This window comes from Coregonus clupeaformis, chromosome 5 (assembly GCF_020615455.1).
Source record: "Coregonus clupeaformis isolate EN_2021a chromosome 5, ASM2061545v1, whole genome shotgun sequence".
Lineage (NCBI taxonomy): Eukaryota > Metazoa > Chordata > Actinopteri > Salmoniformes > Salmonidae > Coregonus > Coregonus clupeaformis.
The window spans coordinates 20716732-20735767 of NC_059196.1; the positions used below are offsets into that span (position 1 = coordinate 20716732).

The 19036-nt window shown below is 41.6% G+C and overlaps 2 protein-coding genes across 2 annotated transcripts; both read right to left on the minus strand.

Moving 5' to 3' along the window:
- Window positions 1–3768: 3768 nt before the first annotated feature.
- On the minus strand, window positions 3769–11422 carry LOC121564553 (rhodopsin kinase grk7a-like). The gene is made up of 4 exons (XM_041875832.1): window positions 10688–11422; window positions 8520–8957; window positions 5220–5497; window positions 3769–5016 (listed from the first exon to the last, which is right to left on the minus strand). Exons 1-4 carry the CDS (start codon window positions 11279–11281, stop codon window positions 4680–4682), a joined length of 1647 nt encoding a protein of 548 aa, XP_041731766.1. The 5' UTR covers window positions 11282–11422; the 3' UTR covers window positions 3769–4679.
- A 3059-nt stretch (window positions 11423–14481) lies between these two features.
- On the minus strand, window positions 14482–18245 carry rnf7 (ring finger protein 7). The gene is made up of 3 exons (XM_041875840.2): window positions 17952–18245; window positions 17427–17474; window positions 14482–14889 (listed from the first exon to the last, which is right to left on the minus strand). The coding sequence occupies exons 1-3, from the start codon at window positions 18124–18126 to the stop codon at window positions 14771–14773; spliced, it is 342 nt and encodes a 113-aa protein (XP_041731774.1). The 5' UTR covers window positions 18127–18245; the 3' UTR covers window positions 14482–14770.
- Between the last annotated feature and the right edge of the window lie 791 nt (window positions 18246–19036).

Here is a 19036-nt window from a genome sequence, read left to right on the forward strand (position 1 = left end):
AGGCAACTTGAGCTCAGACGGACCTAAATACCAACTGATTGACAGTCTAGCGAGACGGGGCCACAGAGCCCAAAGTAGTGATTCTTAAATGAGTGTGTCTGTCAAAATAAGACAGAGTACCCCTGAGGGCATTGTACTGCTCCTGACCTCTCAACTGTAAACTTAACAGGGGACTGAGGATTATACCTTGGTTCAAATACAATTTCAAATCATTTCAAATACTTTATCTGAGCTTTATTGAGCATTTCTGGCTTAACAGACCAATAGATTATTCCCAAAATGGCAAACCCTGGCCACATGGCACTAATGGAAAGGTAAAGTGGGTTATCTATTCAGTTGTACAGCTGAATGCATTCAACTGAAATGTGTCTTCCGCATTTAACCCAACCCCTCTGAATCAGAGAGGTGCGGGGGGCTGCCTTAATCGACATCCACGTCATCGCCGTCGTAATGGCCGGCTAGAGTAAATGCTCAAAGTATTTGAAAGGTTTCAAATAGTTTTTTAATTCAGGTCTGGGGCACGGTACTGCACTGTAAAGCCTTAAAGGGTGGTTGAGGATCATCAACTTTGGCCTACTTGTTTTCACCCATGGACATGGAAAACAGCTCCTAGATGGGATGAAATCTATTTAAGCACAGAAAATGATCTGTAGTTACAGATTAACACTTTTTTTAAATTCATTAATTTAATTTCCATCAAATTTCCTGAATGGACTGTGATTGAAATTAAATTAAAATAGATCTGTGTATTTCAACTGTGAGGCTGCCTGGGTCAATTGGTATACAGTGTTAGGTTAAGTGAGGAATAGACAGGTGAGGGGACAGGATCTGAGTACACACACACACACACACACATGCACACACACTGTGAAGTTAAGTGAGGTAGAGACAGGTGAGGGGACATGATCTGAGTAGACACACTGCGATGGCCTTGGAACCAGTTCAGACCGCCTGCTGTGCCAACCATCAGTCATATTACTACCGCAACAAAGAATGCATAATTAAAATACAACTGGAGAGGCATGGTACCTGACAACTTATATTACTGTGTGTAATGGTTATGGGAGACAGATCCGACAGGGAGGAATCTTACCTGCGTCCAAGACACTATGACTATCTCTCATGCACGCACGCACAAGCGCGCACACACACGCACGTACACACACACACACACACACTTAACTGGCAAGGAATGCTCTGCTAGTAACCCCAGAGGCAGCATGCTGCCTTTAAGTACATTAACACATGCATCATCATTTCTCAGCACTCAGGAAAAGGAGTATATGTCGTAAAATGTTTCCTCAATACCGTATCTCTATCATTATATATCCTCTCTCACTCTTTTGATGTGTTGTTCCTCTGCCACCCTACAGTCTGGAGGCAAGACACAGCAGTAAGCAGTACACTGCAGTTCAATAACTTTTGATGAGCTCCAACCAACCCGTTTCTTTGGGATTTGGTGTTTGACGGAAAGGTCTCTATTGTAAGTGACAGGTGATGGTGGCAGAGGGAGGATGTAATTTGGGACCATGGTAGAGAGAGGATGCAGTGTGTGTGTACTGTACTGTATGTGTGTGTGTACGCGCACTCGCATGGTTTTGTGTGTCTCCCAGGCCTGCTACTCCTACCTCCTCTCCACCCTGGCTCTGAGGTCTGGCTCCATGGATACAGCACACTGGGCCTCAGAGGGTGAAGCACATCAAACACAGACACCATGTTTCTGTTGGATGGCACAGAGGAATTCACTTATTTGTGGAAATGTGAAAAATTCAAGTAATGAAGCTGGAGAAATTGAATGTAAACCAAAAGCTAAACAGTTCCCCTGTGGTAAAGTAAACTGCCTGGAGTGGAGAGTCAGACAGGGAGCAATGACCAGCCCTCCTCCTCATCCTCCCACACGCTTGGCTTGGGCTCTCCCTCTGGACAGACAACAGGCTCTGTGTCTACTGTTTACCCATTTCTCACCTATACTACACGCTCATGTGCATATTATAAACACACGCATGCGCACACACACGGGGCAAACACACACACACACGCAAACACACTGATTCCTCAGGAGGAGAAGGGGGTGATACCACCCTGGCATGAAGTGTGCTGCAGCCCTTTGAAGTTAATCCTGAGCATAAGCATGTAACAAACACACATCCCAAATTACACCCTGTCCCGCTTTGATCTCTAATACCCACTCCCACAACAGAGGTAACAAGTGTATGTGTGTGTGTGTGTGTGTGTGTGTGTGTGTGTGTGTGTGTGTGTGTGTGTGTGTGTGTGTGTGTGTGTGTGTGTGTGTGTGTGTGTAGGACAGGAGTGTGTATATGTGGGGGCCGAGGTTGCAGCAGGGCCGTTTTGGAAGGCCACAGTTGCACTCCTTGCTCCAAAAGGCCCTGGAACTAAACATTGGCTGAAGGTCATAGGTGCCTGGTAAAAACCATGTTCCACAAGACCTGACAACGGGTTGATTTTGTCAACACGTCGTCCACAGATGACTCCCTCATCTGCCATTACGTGTGATGAGGCTCCGGTTGTGTCTTGGGTTTCCATCTAAACCACTTCTAATCCCACGGCAGACACACACCAACAGAACACCTCAGTCCTGTTAGGTCGCTTCTCTCAGGACTTAGCACCGCAAATGTTTATGTTCCACACATTAAAAACCTGTTCACAAATGTGTCTGTGTTTCGCCAAACTGTAAGACTTACACGCCAGAGTTTGGGTTTCAATACATTAGTAAAGGATATCTATCGGATACAAAATGGAGCCCTGGCAGTAATATGTTATGAAAACATACACTGCTTGACATCTGATCTGAGTGTTGAATGGGGGAAGATAGATGCAATTAGCATGGGTAGATTATATCTGTATTGTGAGAATTGAGGCAGTTGGAGATTAATTCGCTAGGGCAAAAGACTGTGACATTAAGCATACCGGCTCTCAAGTCAAGTGGGAGAAATTCAGGCAGAGAAAAGGGTACTTGAGGTTAAATTTAAACAGATTTTACACAGATTATACAGGGATATAAAAAGAACATTCACAAAGATAAATATACAAAAAACATTCATTATTTCTTTGATTTTCAACAATGTCCTATTGCGCATATCACCTTTCCATTCAGCATACACATACCACAAGCATCCCCAATCCTTTCAAAAAAAATGCAAATCAAATGTCACTTCAAGAAGCTCAATGTAACAAAGACACAAGCACAAAACAGGACCAGCTTTTGATTTGACATTCTTGTGAGATCCATTCAACTCATACACAGACTATAATAAACCTTCCATACAGACACCAAAATCCTCTATGATCATCTCAGTCTCTTAATTAAATTAACATACTTAATTAGTAAGGTGCATTATGGTGCGCACACATTCTTAAAGACCCAGTGCAGTCAAAATTATGTTTTTCCTGTGTTTTGTATCATATCGTACAACAGCTGATGAAACTAACACAATTTGATCAGTGTTATTTCCTGATAGTTGCTTGTTGAAAATACAATCTACACAGGAACTAATCAGCAGGTTTGCATGGGCGGGAGTATTGGCTTGCCTGGTGATATCACCAGGTGATACATTAATTAATAGACCAATAACAAAGAGAGTTACAAACCTCTCTGCCAATAACAGCTAGTTTTCAGTTTTCCCCTCCCCACTCAGACCACTCCCATACAGTCCTAGCAACATTCTTGCTTGAGAAATAGTTATTTGCAAAAAAAGCTATTTTTGTCAATTTCAATGGAATACTATTACAGTAAGGTACATAATTGTTACCCAGAAATTATTTGATATTGATATAAACACAGCTGCATTGGGCCTTTAAATGTAATTAATGGGTGAAAATAAGTTAGCATATACATTGACATAGTGCACTTGAAAGAAACCCTACATAATACTATTACAAATAGCTTATAAGACTGAACACAGTAAGATTCATTTTATAGGTATTTTATACATTTATTAAAATGTAGTTTGGGCGTTTGTTGGTCATTGGGATATACTTGTGAAGGAGTGAGAGTTCATGCTCTCTAAGGCTTTAAGAGTTAAAGCTTTGCAATCCAATAAAACCACATCTCACTCAAAAATGAACAGGTGATCTTCCCATATGCATTTAAAAAAAAGGCAAGATGTTACACGCATGTCAATATTGAGAAGACTGTCTTGTGAATATTCACATATCTAGATATCTGGGGACACCTTGTGGTAGAAGCCTGCTACTGCAACTCTGCCAGTGCCTGTAAAGCACAGACCCCATTCTAGCTCTAGTCTAGCTTTTTCCTGTTGATTCTACCACAGACACTGACCCTGCCCAATGATATAGGCAAAATGACCTATATCACCTTATCGATTCCTGATATCATCGTAAGTGCTGTGGTTTATCATGATCATTACAATGTAGGAGAGCAGGAATAATCATATCCACAAAAAAGGTGGAAATATGTGTCTTACATTTACATTTTAGTCATTTAGCAGAAGCTCTTATCCAGAGCGACTTACAATTCCGTGAGTGCATACATTCTTTTTTTATTTTTCATACTGGCCCCCCGTAGGACCCGTCTTGACCTGTTCCTGGATTTTACTACCACTTCACATCTTTTTTTGTGGATATGATTATCGTTACAATGTTCTTAATGAGATTGGACTTTTGTCATTTTCAAAGCTAACTATAGTATAGGGGGGCTTTTATAAAAGTGTGCAGGATTTTGATTTCTTCTCCTCGTCGTCCAATCCAGCGGCCGACTCTTTCCTGTTGGGGTCGTTCAGCTCCTCAAAAAGTCCGCTGTCAATCATTTCCTGTTGCCATGCAATGGGTACCGCCCCCGTGTTGAACTCCTTGAAGAATTTGTCATCTTTGTCGTCAAACACGATGCCCTTGATCTCTGAGAAATCTTTGATGTCCCCCGTGTCCTTGGCATAGACCACGTTGGGCTTGGGAACCCAGGGTGGGTCGATCAGCCCCGCCTCCAGTCGAGGGAAGTTAATGCCCTTGAACCACTCATGCTTCCTTGGGTCCTCGTTCCTGGATGACAGAGAAACACACTGAAGTCAGAGAAATATACATTCCCCCCCAAACCACCTTATGTGATACCTAGAACCTACAACCAGGTGTTTTTCCTGAACATGTGACCTGACCAGGAAAACCTCTAGAGGGCCCTAGAGTTGTTTCTGGTCTGGCCATGTAGTCAGGAATATCTCTGGGCTGAAACTGTGGTCAGCTCTTACTTGGTCCTGCATCCCAGACGCTCTTCAATTTTCTTCTTGAGGAAGAGGTCTATGATGGCTTTGGTGCCCTCGTCAAAGTTCTTGTGCTCGTACTTGCATTCATCCTCGAGGGTGCGCCGTGCCACCTCCTCCTTCTGCACCTTCTCCTTATAGTCCTTGAAGGGCAGGCGAGCTGCCACCATCTCGTAGATACTGCAGCCCAGTGCCCACCAGTCCACTGACATCCGGTAAGGCTCTTTCTTCAGGATCTCTGGGGCCATGTAGCCACTTGTGCCAGCCTGAGGAGAGGGAGGAGGGGAGGAGGAGAGGAGGAGAGGACAGAGGTGTGATGACAGAGAAGGAAACAGAGAAAAAGAAGTGAGGGGTTAGGCCTAGTTCTAGGGTTCCATACCATAGCAACAAAATGTTCAGTGTTAAATCAACTGTGGACTAGAGCACAATACTTCACTTAGTTGAGCTAACCAGTGGCAAATTGGTTGTGGCATAGCACAACTGTTGATTGATTGATTGATTCCACCCTTACATACGTGAATCTACCCTTATGCTCACCATAGCTAGACCTAATATCCCTGAATTCTACCAAAGCTCTTTTGTTACATCAGCACCACTGACCTAAGCCCCCCCTGGGCTGCACCACTCTCCATTGAGTGGATACCTACTGGGACTGAGCCTCTCCTCGCAGACAGATCCCAGCCACCTCTGAGTAATGCTAAGATTAGTGGGCTGGGGGCTAACGCTCTGAGCCCCTGGTCAAGGGCAATCCCCAATGGGACAAGCCTGTTTTAGGGCCCAATGTTTCACTCAACAGTGAGTGAGTGACTGCAGGTAAATGAGAGTGAAGTGTGTTGTAGTTCACGGACCAGTTTCAATTCAAATATAGGCTAACCTTTTTATTGGCTTCTCAGATATTTGGAGGTCATTGCATTAATCAGGAGTCGACTGTATATGAGTGTGGATAGAAGTGTCCCTCCTATGGCTCAATAGGGAGCCTGAGTCGTAGAGGGTGACAGAGAGGTCAATGTCATGGACGGTAACTAATGTGGAACAGGTCACATCCCACTGGCCACCCAACGTCATTTCAATGTTGATAATTGGGTAATATTTGGTTGAGACGTTGATCAATGAGATTACAACCTATATTCACCCACTCAAAAAGACAGGCAAAAGTTCGTTGAATTTCCAATGTGTTATCACTATGCTTTCTTTCAACCACCTAAAAGCACAACCAAAATCCAATGGAAAAACAATGTCTGAATTTTGGTTTAGTTGTCACCCAAATGTCACTGCGCTTTCAACCACTTAAAAGCACAGCAAAATTCACCTGGGAAAACAATGTCAGATATTTAGTTTATTTATACATCAGACTAATGTGTTATCACTGTGCTTAATCTAATAGCAGAACCAAATGACCTGGATTGCAGTAGAAATAACATTAAAATTACATTGTGCAAATGACCAATTCCGTTTGAGATTCTTCACAGATTATTACAGCAATTGTGAAGATCTCCACAGACCTGCGACGACCTATGCATGCTATCTTGAACATGCACGCTTTATACTATTACATTTAAAGGATAGTTCCTGCTTGGATAGTTCCATCTGAGCCACTGGCTTAAACCCATTCTTTAACTTTTATTTTTCGTTGAGTTGGAGACGTGAATTCAACATATTATTTGTCGACAAGTTAACAGGCTATTTGTTGTATTTCAGAGATGTATCTTCTTATTGGATAGTTTCATCTGTGCCACTGAATTGAATTGCAGTTTGTTGACAAATTAATAATTTATATATGTTGGATTCACGTCTCCATCTCAACCAAACATCTAAGTTAAAGAAGAAGACTAAATCAATTCAAACTTTAAATGCACTTTAAATAGTTTGATTTGATTTAGTCCTATTCTTTAATTTAGATTTTTGTTTGAGAATTCAACATGTCAATTATTATTTTGTAGACAAACTGGAATTACAGCCAGACTAAAATCAGTGGCACAGATGGAACTCTCCAAGCAGAAGATACATCTCTTTCAAATGTTGATATTTGGTTGTGTTGGCAACAAAACACAATTCAATATAACTAAATATCATAACATTTGAAATCAACCAGAGCCTGAAACACTAGGCCTACTGTATTGTCTATTTATAGTTGAATTCTGGGTTGAATTGAATCAATAGTTGTTGATGACTTTGCAAATTCTATATAGGCCTAAATAGCATGATTAATGATATATGAGTGATAAAGTATGGTCACATTTCATTTGCTCTGTTAAATCTATACCCTTTGGAATGACTTCAATAGCAACAGTGAATCTATCTAGTTTTTAAGAGGAGATCTCTCAACAATCACTCAAGATAGCACATTGGTAATAGTCAGTGACAAATGTCATAGCTGGGCTTGGTTAAAACCCTGGATGGGAGCCCAAAGGGTAGCTGTAGATAGATCAATTCTCCAGTAGGAGGTGTGGCCCAGCCTATTTTTTTTGTCTGATAATGGATATAACGTTGAAGATCTGACGTTGTTTTAAAGGTACAAATTCAACATATTTTATACATGGTTTGTCTATGTTGATAGTTGGTTTCCATGATGACATAATCATGTGGTTGAAATTTCACCCTCAAAACAACAGTTGATGACTTTTTCCACGTAGATTCCACATCACAATACGTTGACAAATTATTTTGAAACAACGTTGATTCAACCAGTTTGTGCCCAGTGGGATGGTAATGATGTAAAACCCTGGTATTATGGATAGATCCCTATCCATACAGTGAGGGAAAAAGTATTTGATCCCATGCTGATTTTGTACGTTTGCCCACTGACAAAGAAATTATCAGTCTATAATTTTAAATGGTATGTTTATTTGAACAGTGAGAGACAGAATAACAACAACAAAATCCAGAAGAACGCATGTCAAAAATGTTATCAATTGATTTGCATTTTAATGAGGGAAATAAGTATTTGACCCCTCTGCAAAACATTACTTAGTACTTGGTGGCAAAACCCGTGTTGGCAATCAGAGAGGTCAGACGTTTCTTGTAGTTGGCCACCAGGTTTGCACACATCTCATTACAATTATAGACTGATCATTTCTTTGTCAGTGGGCAAACGTACAAAATCAGCAGGGGATAAAATAATTTTTTCCCCTCACTGTAGATATATCCCTATCCATAATACCATGTCATCTCACTTGAAATACCATGTAATCTCACCCTAGCTCTAAAAACAACTCAGAATCATTGTTGTTAACATACAGTCATTAAACAACAAGGATGGAGTTCATCTCAGCCTATCAGAGCACTTACCTTTTGATTGATGGTCTTTTCGCCAGGCAGCTCCACGGCCAACCCCAGATCCGAGAGTCGACATTGGCCGAAGCTGTCCAGTAGCACGTTCTCCGGCTTCATGTCTCGGTACGCTATATCCATGGCGTGTAGGTGGAGGATTCCTGTGGTGACCTGTGCAATGTAGTAATTGATGCGGTCTATTTCAAGGCCTTTTTCGCCAATGTTGTAGATGTGGTACCTGAGGTCGCCGCCATTCATCAGGGTCATGACGAGGCACAGGTGGGTCTTGGTGTCGTAGGCATAGGACAGGTTGACCAGGAACAGGCTATTGACCTTCTCCAGGATCTGCTTCTCCAGTAGCGCCATGCCTTCACCATTCTTCTGCTTCAGACGCTTCTTGCACAGCTTTTTGCAGGCGTACATCTGGCCTGAGTTCTTCACCTGCACGGCACACACCTATGCAGAGAGAGATAGAGAGAGACTAGAACGAATATGTTTGATAAATGCATGATAAGATCACCCAGCTAGCACATAACACAGCTAGCACAAAACGTTCTGAGAACCACATGTTTCTTAGAGCTTGGTGAGAGCGTGGTTGTTCTATGGTTATTTTGCATACAACCTTTACACAACTTTCTGGGAATGGTGCAGGATAGTTGCTTAGCTTTGGAACATTCTCAGCACATTTAATGGTAGTCTTTGGGCACGAAAAATGATCTGCCCCTTTCTCAATTTTTCAACAAGAAATGGGGTGCGTCTTTGGTGGTTCGTCGATGTGCCATTCTGGTCATGCACGCCGCGACCAACATAGCTAGTTCGTTAGCTAAGCTAGCCACTTTAGCTAGCCAGGAATTCCTCCAGTATGTGTTGACGTCATTTCACTGGGTTTGTTTTTGGACGGAAGCTGTAGAGATCGGTAAGAAATGGCACTTCTGTAGCCAAATATCTTATTTATCCATTTTGTTTTTGTTTTTAAGCATTAAATGACCTGGTATGATGGTGCATTGATCAGTTATACAGTTTTAAGCCATTCTTTTTGGGTTTTTTAACCGAAGTCAACCTTTAAGGAACTTGACACAAAACAAATATTTTCTAGGTATTTCATTAATTTAACAGAACGTTTCCTAAAAGTTAAAACATGGTTACATTTAATTAAAATGTTGGAAATGTTCTAGGAACATTGTCCAACTGGTTTGACATTGGGAATGTTCTCAAATAGTTCAGAGAATGTTAAGAAACAACATTCTTCTGTGGAAATTTTAGTACTTCAGCATAATGTTTCTTACAGATTTCCTCATGGTTGTACTTCAAGTCATGTTCTCACATTGTTCTGAGGACGTTTAGAAACAACGTTCTTCTGTGGGAGTTTCAGTATTACAGCATAACATTTCCTACAGGTTTCCCGCGCCCACATGTGATCTTAATGAGTGCCTGTTTCCTTTGAAATGGGGTCTGTTTGAATAGACTAAAATGAACAGCTTTGTATGAGTTAGAAAAAAAACATGGCATGCTAGCTCCATCCTGGTGGCACAGTGGACTAATTCCATCGATAGAGAACAGAAGAACAAAATAATCTCACTGACGCCGTGCCACAACAAAAAATAAACGTGTTTGCATGATTAATGCCTAAGCAAAGGAATTTCCATGTGTCCTATCTGTGTTTGGAGTTCAAAACAGTTAACCCAAACTAAGCTAGCACTGTTATTAAAAGTCTTATTGAAACATGTTCTCAGAACGTTAATAAAACCTCCCAGGAATACGTTTAGGGAACTATAGTAAAATTTTCTCTGAACCTCCCTGCAACCTAAAAATGTAAGTTCCCAGAATAGGTGACATTTTAAATTCTGTTCTCAGAACGTAAAAAAAAAACATTCTGTTTTACTGGTCAGGAAACTTATGGCTTCGTTCTCAGAACCAATTGGAAACCAAAAACGTAACATTCCCACAACTTCCAAGGAACCAAATGTGTTAGCTGGGCAGTATGTAGTTAGATGAGGTACAAACAATTATCAATTTTAGTGACTTCTTTATCATCCCTTATCATTTGTGTTTGTACCATCCCCATTCTCACTGTAACTGTTGCATACCCTTAGAAACAGTGCTAAAACAGTTTAAGTTTACATTTTAGAACTATAATATTTCACTACCGTTTTCAGTTAGGCAGCTGCACTGTAAACGTTACTTACCTCTCCAAAGCCTCCCTTTCCCAAGGTCCTGAACTCATAGAAATACTTATCAGTGATTTTCTGTTTCTCGTACTCTTTCCACTGCAGGAACTTGTCAAAGTTAGGGCTGGTCTGGTACTCTGTGAAGGGCTTTTCCTTCAGGTACTCCCGCGTGGCATCTTTCACCTTGCCCATCATCACGTCTTCAAAGTCCTTGTCCGACACTGCTTTGCACTTGTCCGCTACCTCTCCCGTCAGGTAGGACAGAAAGCTCTTGGAGTCAGCCTTGCAGAACTTGTTGATGATGTTCATCCTCGCTTTATCTTTGCCAGCGCCTTCCGCCAGATCCCAGTCGATTAGCTCGTCCAGGAACTCTGCGGCCGCCACGTACTGCGGGTTGGACTCCAGGAGGAACTGCCGGAAAAACTTTTTCCCTATGGGCTGCCTCTCGCAGAGCATCTCAAAATCTTTCCCCACCGCGGCGCGGATGGACGTGCACTGTTCTGGTTTGGGCAGGGACAGGCTGCGCCGCCTCTTCCGCATCTCTTTTTCATCACCCCCCTTAAGGTAGGCCGTGTTCGCCACCAGATTATCCAATCCCCCCATGTCACACATGTTGGCGGCTGCTGTGTTGGGTTGTCCCTACTACACAGTGTGGCTGAGCAGGGAGCTAAGGTTGCGGTAAAGTGATGCTGAGACTGTGTTCTTTCCCTGTAGTGTGTCCAATTCTCTCCAGGTCACTGGTGTGACTGAGCAGCTCCGACACCTGCGCCACACGAGAAGACACTCTCTCTAACTCAATCACGTAATGCCTCATCTAGAATTAAATAGCACATGAGGGATTTTCTCTTAAGTGTGTGTGTGCTCATTCATGGACGCTGCTCACGGAAAGGAACTTATGTAGTTTCTTACTTAAGAAGCTTTGGTCGGTCTATATTTAGCAGGATACCAACTTAGATAGGGACAATGCCAGCGTAACTGTAGTGAGGTGCTGACCTGGGTGTCATAATATTATGGATAGAAAGATGTAAACTAAGAGTTCAAATCAATTTGGCTACACATCGAGGTGATAAAATACTACGTTTCTGAAGACAATGTTTGGTTTAGGAGATCAATGGATTTAATGACATAGACATAGGCCTACTGTGTATTCAATTCTCTCAAGAAGTAGTGAAAGATCTCTTTAGAATAACCACTTCAGCTATAGGCTATTTCTATTCTGTTATGAGAAGAGAACACATTCATTTACTCCACCAGACTTTTAATATAAAAGCATTTTTCATTATATTCATATTCTGCCTATTCTTTATGTCAATATGCCAAAAAGCATGAGGAACATTCTAAACACCTACAAATGATGTAATCGTAGGAGAACACATTCGGATTAATCAAGTTTTACACTAGATCACAATCATCTCTGATGTAATCAAATCAAGGCAAATACATAGCCTTGATCAGGCCAGGGTCTAGGGTCAAACGTGTCTGAGACCCACTAATTCTCTCAGGTGTAGGCTAGTAGGCTAGGGTGTGTAGTAATCGGTTGTTAGGTGTAGCCTAAACATAACTGTAAGATCCTCTCCAGCACCCTGTGACTGCTAGTGCCCAGTGGAGTGGCTCTCTCACCTTCAGGTTATCAGGTTAAATAACATGTCACTCAAGCTTAATAGGTCTACTCTGAACTGTTCTGAGGGAAGTGTTCTTACTGAAACTCAAAGATGAGCTCACTCAACCATTATAGCACACCATGTAATCTGTGCATCTGTGTACTGCTAACCTCTGGGGTATTGACATAGGTATTCTTTGTCTTACCAGGAAAAGGCAGTCAGAAAGATACTCCTTTTGGTAACATTTTACCGAGATGTATAATGCATTATTACTTGTTACAGGCATGTACTCTATGTCTAATAATAGGGTTTATAATAAATTGTCTCTATGTAGCACATTTTCAACATATAAAAAAGTATGTTATTTAGTCAGGATCATTATTTGATGATACCAATACATTTTAAGGGGATCATACACATACTGTACTTATGATAAGTCTTACAATGCATTACAACCACATCATAATGCATTGGCTTCATAATGCATTGGCTCCTGTTGGCTTCAGGTACACATATTAGCATTGGCCTGCCCAGTTTATTGTCTAGGCTTATTACCATTTTAACCTACAGTACAGTATACAACATTACTGTATGCAATCTGTGATTGGCACATACATTTTTTGACTTTCTAATTGATACTGTACAATACCCGTTGAGTATTGAAGAATGTAAATGCATCATGATCTTAGTTCAACTGTCATACACCATCAGAACCCATATAAGCTTGTTTTACTCAATTGTTTGTAAACAATGTAATTGTAAACAAACATTGTATCTCAATGATGGTCAGTCCTCGCATTCATAGCTTTGTCTATGAATTTAAGTGGTTACATTTCTACAGCCCCATCCCTCGGCTGTTTACCGAAACAGTGGCAGGTGGTTTACTTTGTTGTTATTTGAACTGCAGATTGCTCGTGTTTAGGCTATACTGCTCCTGTTATTTAGTGATGATGATGGTGAAGTATAGATTATTCAAGTGCTTTCTGAGAGGTCTAGTAAAGGTTAGCCACAGGTCAGGAGTCAGGCAGAAGTCATGGATGACTTCCACAAATCCTGACCTGGGACTAAAAAAGGAACAGAGAGCTGCATTTGGAGATCGCTGCCATTCTGCTAAGCCCTAAAGATAGCCCATAGACAGCACTATAGGCAAGATCAATGCCAAGTATAATAGCCTAAAACCATGAGGAGTAGCCAAGTTTGATAAAACATGTAGGTAAGCTGGGTCTATTTAAAGCTCTGTTGTGCCAAAACAGGTGTGCTTTGGCTGAAGAGCAGAAAACAGGCAGGATTATGACTATATATTATACTGTAAAATGTGTATATATGTACAGTATCAAAGTGAAACACAAATGCTTATTTTCCTTCATGTTTTTGCACTGGATATACATCATCTCAGCTATTACGCAACACAGGTATTGTGTCATATCTTCTTGCCAACTCAGTCAAAATCAGCACAACTACAGGAGCTGTTTTGAATGCAAGGAGTTGTGCATGTATACACAAAGTGAATTAAATCGTTTTTGTCTATGAAATGTTACATGAAGTTGCTGAAGAAGCAGAGCATGGTATGTTCAGTCATAGGAAAAGGTGTGTTGTACAGAGTGGGCATTGCTACAGGTCTAATTTGAATTGTTTCCCACATGGAAGCTACTGGGTGTTTCATTCCTACACAACATACATGGCTGCTTGTTACCATAGACAAGATCAGGAAGGAAAATGCTTCCAAACTTTGGCTATAGGCATGCAAATATCCATCAAAATGAAATGCATGTTATGATATAAGCGGAATATATAGTATTTAAAGTTTAACTCATGATTATTTCATCAGTTGAATTTGACTATTCTTATAGACATGTGTGACATGTATGATTGGCATGTATTAGGCAATTATAATGCCCCAATTATGGAATCTGGGAAGTTCTCTGATTGGTTGACTGACTCGGAGTGCTCCTCTCCTGCTGGTTGCGTCTGCCGGGACTAAATACAGTCCCTGCAGCACCAAGGATCCAAACCCCAATAGCCTACACACGATGCAGAGGCAATAGTAGATATTCTGTAAACATTGTCTTGATAAGTAGGTGAGGTTTCAAATGGGCTCTTCCGGGTAGCAAGGAAAGCAGACACCTCATGGTCTGAGTTCAGACTTCTGAGGGGATGCAACCATAACAATAAACCATCACATTAAAATGCTAAAGGAAGAAATAACAACACTAAACTTAGATTATTTATTTTAATAACTACTTTCTCACAAAAACATCTTGGACGACACAAAAAAGTTAAAGACACCAAGCGCAGCACCTATCCTCAGAGTTCTTCAGCATTGCCCTGCACCTGCCAACGTTTCCATCAAACAGTGGGGCAAGGACATCTTCACCAGGATATTGGCCATTCATTCTATATCTTAACGTCGAAGGAATGACAGCAGCATGCACAGACATGTACATAGAAGGTTCCGGTTTCCTGTCCAAACTTGCAGTGGGATGGGGAAGTTAGAGGGACTTCATTTGCCGATTCTCTGCACGACCCAGTCCTGCTGGCACAGTGGACAGCGATTGTTCTGCTTCACCCAGAGAGACATGCAGCAATTGTGGAAAGAGTGGTTGCACTCTCCCCATACCACTGTGAAAGAGAGAGGGGATACAGAAGCACACTATGAAATTGTGTGCTACATGGTATTTTCAAATTCAGCATGTCAGCAGAAGAGCAGAATACATGGTAATGCATGTTGGTACACACACAACCAATATTTGTATCCAAACATGCTGACTAGATCGGGTACGCGCGGGCGTGCGCCATAGCACGCATGCTAATTTTGTCCATCCACACCAGACGCGATCAGGACACGCAGGTTGAAATATCAAAACAAACTCTGAACCAACTATATCAATTTGGGGACAGGTCGAAATGCATGAAACATTCATGGCAATTTAGCTAACTAGCTTGCTGTTGCTAGCTAATTTGTACTGAGATAAACATTGGGTTGTTATTTTACCTGAAATACACAAGGTCCTCTACTCGGACAATTAATCCACAGATAAAAGGGTAAACCTAGTTAGTTTCTAGTAATCTCTCCTCCTTCAGTCTTCTTCTTCTGACTTTATATGGCGATTGGCAACCAACTTTAAGGTGCATTACCACCACCTACTGGACTGGAGTGTGGACCCCAGTTAATCTTTCAATCACCCACGTGGCTATATGTTCCTAAAGCCAATGAGGAGATGGGAGAGGCGGGACTTGCAGCGCGTCAAGCATCCAAAATAGAACCAAGTTCTATTTTAGCGCCTGGCTACGCAGACGAGAGCGAGCAGTTTGGATGAAACGATTGAATAACGTGTACATTTATTTTGAGTTCCGGTAAATGGCGTCCCTTGAGAAAGCAAGAAACAGATGTATGTTAGGAGAAGTGCAGTATTATCATAAGGAGACGTATACTTGGATGACGGAGGAGGAATGGAGGGAAAAAGAGAGGCAGAGGAGGTCTAAGAGAGAGAGAGGGAGGAAGACTGAGCTTGAGTCGGTAAAAAATGGCAGAAAAAAGGGAGAAGGTTTGTTAAAGAAGAATGGTAGAAAATGTAAGCAAAGTAAGCTGAAGACAGGAGGAGAAATGGAAGTGAATGAGGGTGAAGTATCGGAGGTGGTAGGTGTGGTGAAGTACTCGGAGCCCGAGGCTTGCACAGAGGGTCAGGATAAAGATGAGTCTGTGACAGTAGGAGTGAAGTTTTTGGAAAAATTGACCCTTGGCTTTTGGCTGATCCATTTGTGATTTCAGGATGGGTGAAAAAAGCGTTGGGTATAGTGGAATCGGTGAGGGTAACCAGAAGTGGTCTAGTGATAATTGTTTGTGTTTCTGTTGGTCAGAGGGAGAAGGCGCTCAGAGTTAAACAAATGGGGGAAAGAATTGTGAATTGTTTCGCGCTCAAGAAAAGGGCGCCATTGAAAGGAGTGATTACTGGGGTAGCAGTAAATGTAAAAGTTGACCAACTGAAGGGGAAGATTCCCGGTGTTTGTGATGCTCGTCGTTTGGTGCGTGACTTTGCCTGACAAAGTGAAGTTAGGATATATAAGTTATCCTGTACGAGCTTATGTGCCGAATGGATTACGATGTTACAGATGTCAAACTTATGGGCATGTGGCAGCAGTGTGTAGGAGGGAGGTTCCAAGGTGTGAGAAGTGTGCAGAAGGGCATGAGACAAAGGAATGTGTAGCATTGGGGAAAGTTGTGGTATGTGCTAATTGTAGGGGTGCCCATGGGGCTGGGGATCAGAAATGTCCTGTGCGAAAGAGGCAGGTTGAGGTTTCCAGAGTAAGAGTAGTGAAGAAGTCATATGCTGAGGCAGTGAAGAAAGTAGAGGAAGATGGGTCAAGGGGGAGGAGTGGTGAGAGTAGTGGCTATGTACCAGTACAGAGGGATAGGCAACAAGTGATATATGTTTCAGTAAGATTGGATTTTTAGCATTTTTAGCAATGGTTATTAATTGTACTGCAGGGATGGAACATAAGTCAAAGAAAATTGAGGTTGTGGTGGCAGCTGCAGAGAGGTATTTGGGTGTGCGAGACTTGACATCAGAAGAGTTACAGGGAGTGTTAAGTGGTGATGTCCCATCATTTCAGGTTGAGGGCATGAGGTAGGAATGAATATATTTAAATAGTGGAGTAGGGTGGTGTTAATTATTAATAATATTTTTGCATTTGTGCGTGTAGTGTTATTTCTTAATTTTATTTTTCAATCAAAATATAAGGGAGTTGTACTCCAATATAGTAGGTGGCGGTAATGCAACAAATTGATGCCAACCGCCGTTAAACCTCATCGAATAAACATATATTTTGCAAGGCGAGCGCACTTAACGCTAGCGTTGTGTTCAGCATACACAGGACAAACTCTGCTTTACCAATGTTAAGATAGCTTGCCGTTTTCAAATTGTAACCCCATATACCAGACTAGGAACCCAGGTATATCTGTCACATACACATCTCCTGCTGTGAGACCAGTAGGAGTTGTGGCCAGGTTCAGGATCTATAACATTAGTATCCAGGTTTCCCAAACACTGGAGCAGACCCAGGGTCATACCTACCGCTGGTCTGATAACACAAAATTATACTGTCTGGTGTCTTTGGGGCTTTATTAATGTTGGGCTAAGACGTTTAAAGTGGCTTACCGACACAGTCCTCTTGTTTATTTTCAGCCTGACACCGCAAACATGCATCTGTGGAGAGAAGGTACATATCAAGGAAACTTTGCTAACTAAACTAGCGCACAGCTGTCGCTGACCATTCCTGTATGGTGACAAATGGACTGATACAGCTGTCTAATTTGATAGCAATTCCGTCCTCCCAGGCGAGGTTAGCTAGTTACTGTAGCTAACTTGACTCCTTGCAATGACTTGAGCCATGTTTTCTGAATTCTAACGTTAACCTCCTAACGTTAGCTATATTAGTTAGGTAGCTAGCTAACGTTAGTTTTCTATTTGGTAGCTAGCAAGCTAAGCTATCCAACTAGGAAGCATTCTCGGTCTGCCCATGATGACGGTCATCTCTTAATCAGCTTAGGTGACTGTCTGACCACTAAGCTACTGTATTTATCTTGTTGTTGTTCGCTAGCTTAATGCACATCAAGAGTTGGCTATGGGTATACTACTGTTACGGTAGCTGACTAGCTAAATCACTGATTCAAACAAACTTACCCATAACTTGCACCCTACAAATGGCGCATGTATCGCACTCCACATCCCAGCTCCACATTGCCACAGCATTCCATTTCTTGAGAGAAAACATCTTGTCACTACTCGATTTTGACCCAGAAGTAGAGCTGTGAGAGTGAACTAAACCCGGCTCTTCACCGTCTTCCATCTCTGCCATAGAATAGGCTAGCTAACAGCTAAACAAAATGGACGAAAGAAGCTAGCTAGTCCGTGGTGTTAGCATTTAGCTACGATTTTGTAGCCAGCCCAGCAGAGCAAACAAACCAGCGTGCGCTAAAACACATCTGCAGTACTACCAAACAAACAGATGGCGGAGCCAAAGATTAAAAGGTAGCCAACTGTGAATGAAGATAAAATACTTCAGTGTAGGTCTCCTCAAGTAGCTAAGAAAGGTAGCAGATGCTCTTATTGTGTATTGTGCACCGTTCTGTTCTGGCTATTTTGCTGTGTGTGTGTTTAGTTTTTTATATACTGTATGGCTACGGTTTCTCAGTTGTACTTTTGCAATGAATTGAGTAAAAAAAAGCACACTTGAAATGCCTACAGTTAAACTAATAATGGTACTCAACTTTTAGGTTGTATATATTGCTTATTTGACAGAATACTGTATCCACACCAGACTTTCTCAAAATTCAATACAGATGTTTGGAGACAATTAAATTAAATCTAACCACTGTTCTCAAATTATTCATACACACAGCTCTGTTTTGATCTCAGTGGTGTCCTCTCTCCTTATGTGAAGTGATATATGTATAAGCCATATGTATGAAATAATCAAACTAGGTTATTTCATCAGGAAATGCTGGATTTCAAAGTCACTGTAGCGCAACAGGAAAATTATTTCCAATAACCTAGTTTATCTATGCAAGGTCCTAATGAAGGAAAGAAAACGTCAATAGAAGGCAATCAAAACTGCAATTTCATCCAAAAAAACTCCAGCCTGATGCACATACGTGCCATAACCCAATTTATTATTTTCCAAAACATAGCATGACTAGGAATGTTGATGTACAGCTGAGTCAGGTCTTGCGTTCACAGGGTTGTATACTTTTGAGGCAATTACACCC

Excerpts from the sequence above, each read along its gene's own strand:
- LOC121564553 (XM_041875832.1), bottom strand. The coding sequence starts at position 11,281 with ATGTGTGACATGGGGGGATTGGATAATCTGGTGGCGAACACGGCCTAC. Across the intron at positions 5,498-8,519 it reads AAAAGACCATCAATCAAAAG|GCTGGCACAAGTGGCTACAT; the intron begins GTAAGTGCTCTG and ends CCCTCTCCTCAG. Across the intron at positions 5,017-5,219 it reads CGTCTGGGATGCAGGACCAA|GAACGAGGACCCAAGGAAGC; the intron begins GTAAGAGCTGAC and ends TCTGTCATCCAG.
- rnf7 (XM_041875840.2), bottom strand. The coding sequence starts at position 18,126 with ATGGCAGAGATGGAAGACGGTGAAGAGCCGGGTTTAGTTCACTCTCAC. Across the intron at positions 17,475-17,951 it reads TTGTAGGGTGCAAGTTATGG|ATGCATGTTTGCGGTGTCAG; the intron begins GTAAGTTTGTTT and ends TTCTCTCCACAG. Across the intron at positions 14,890-17,426 it reads TAAACAAGAGGACTGTGTCG|TGGTATGGGGAGAGTGCAAC; the intron begins GTAAGCCACTTT and ends TCTCTTTCACAG.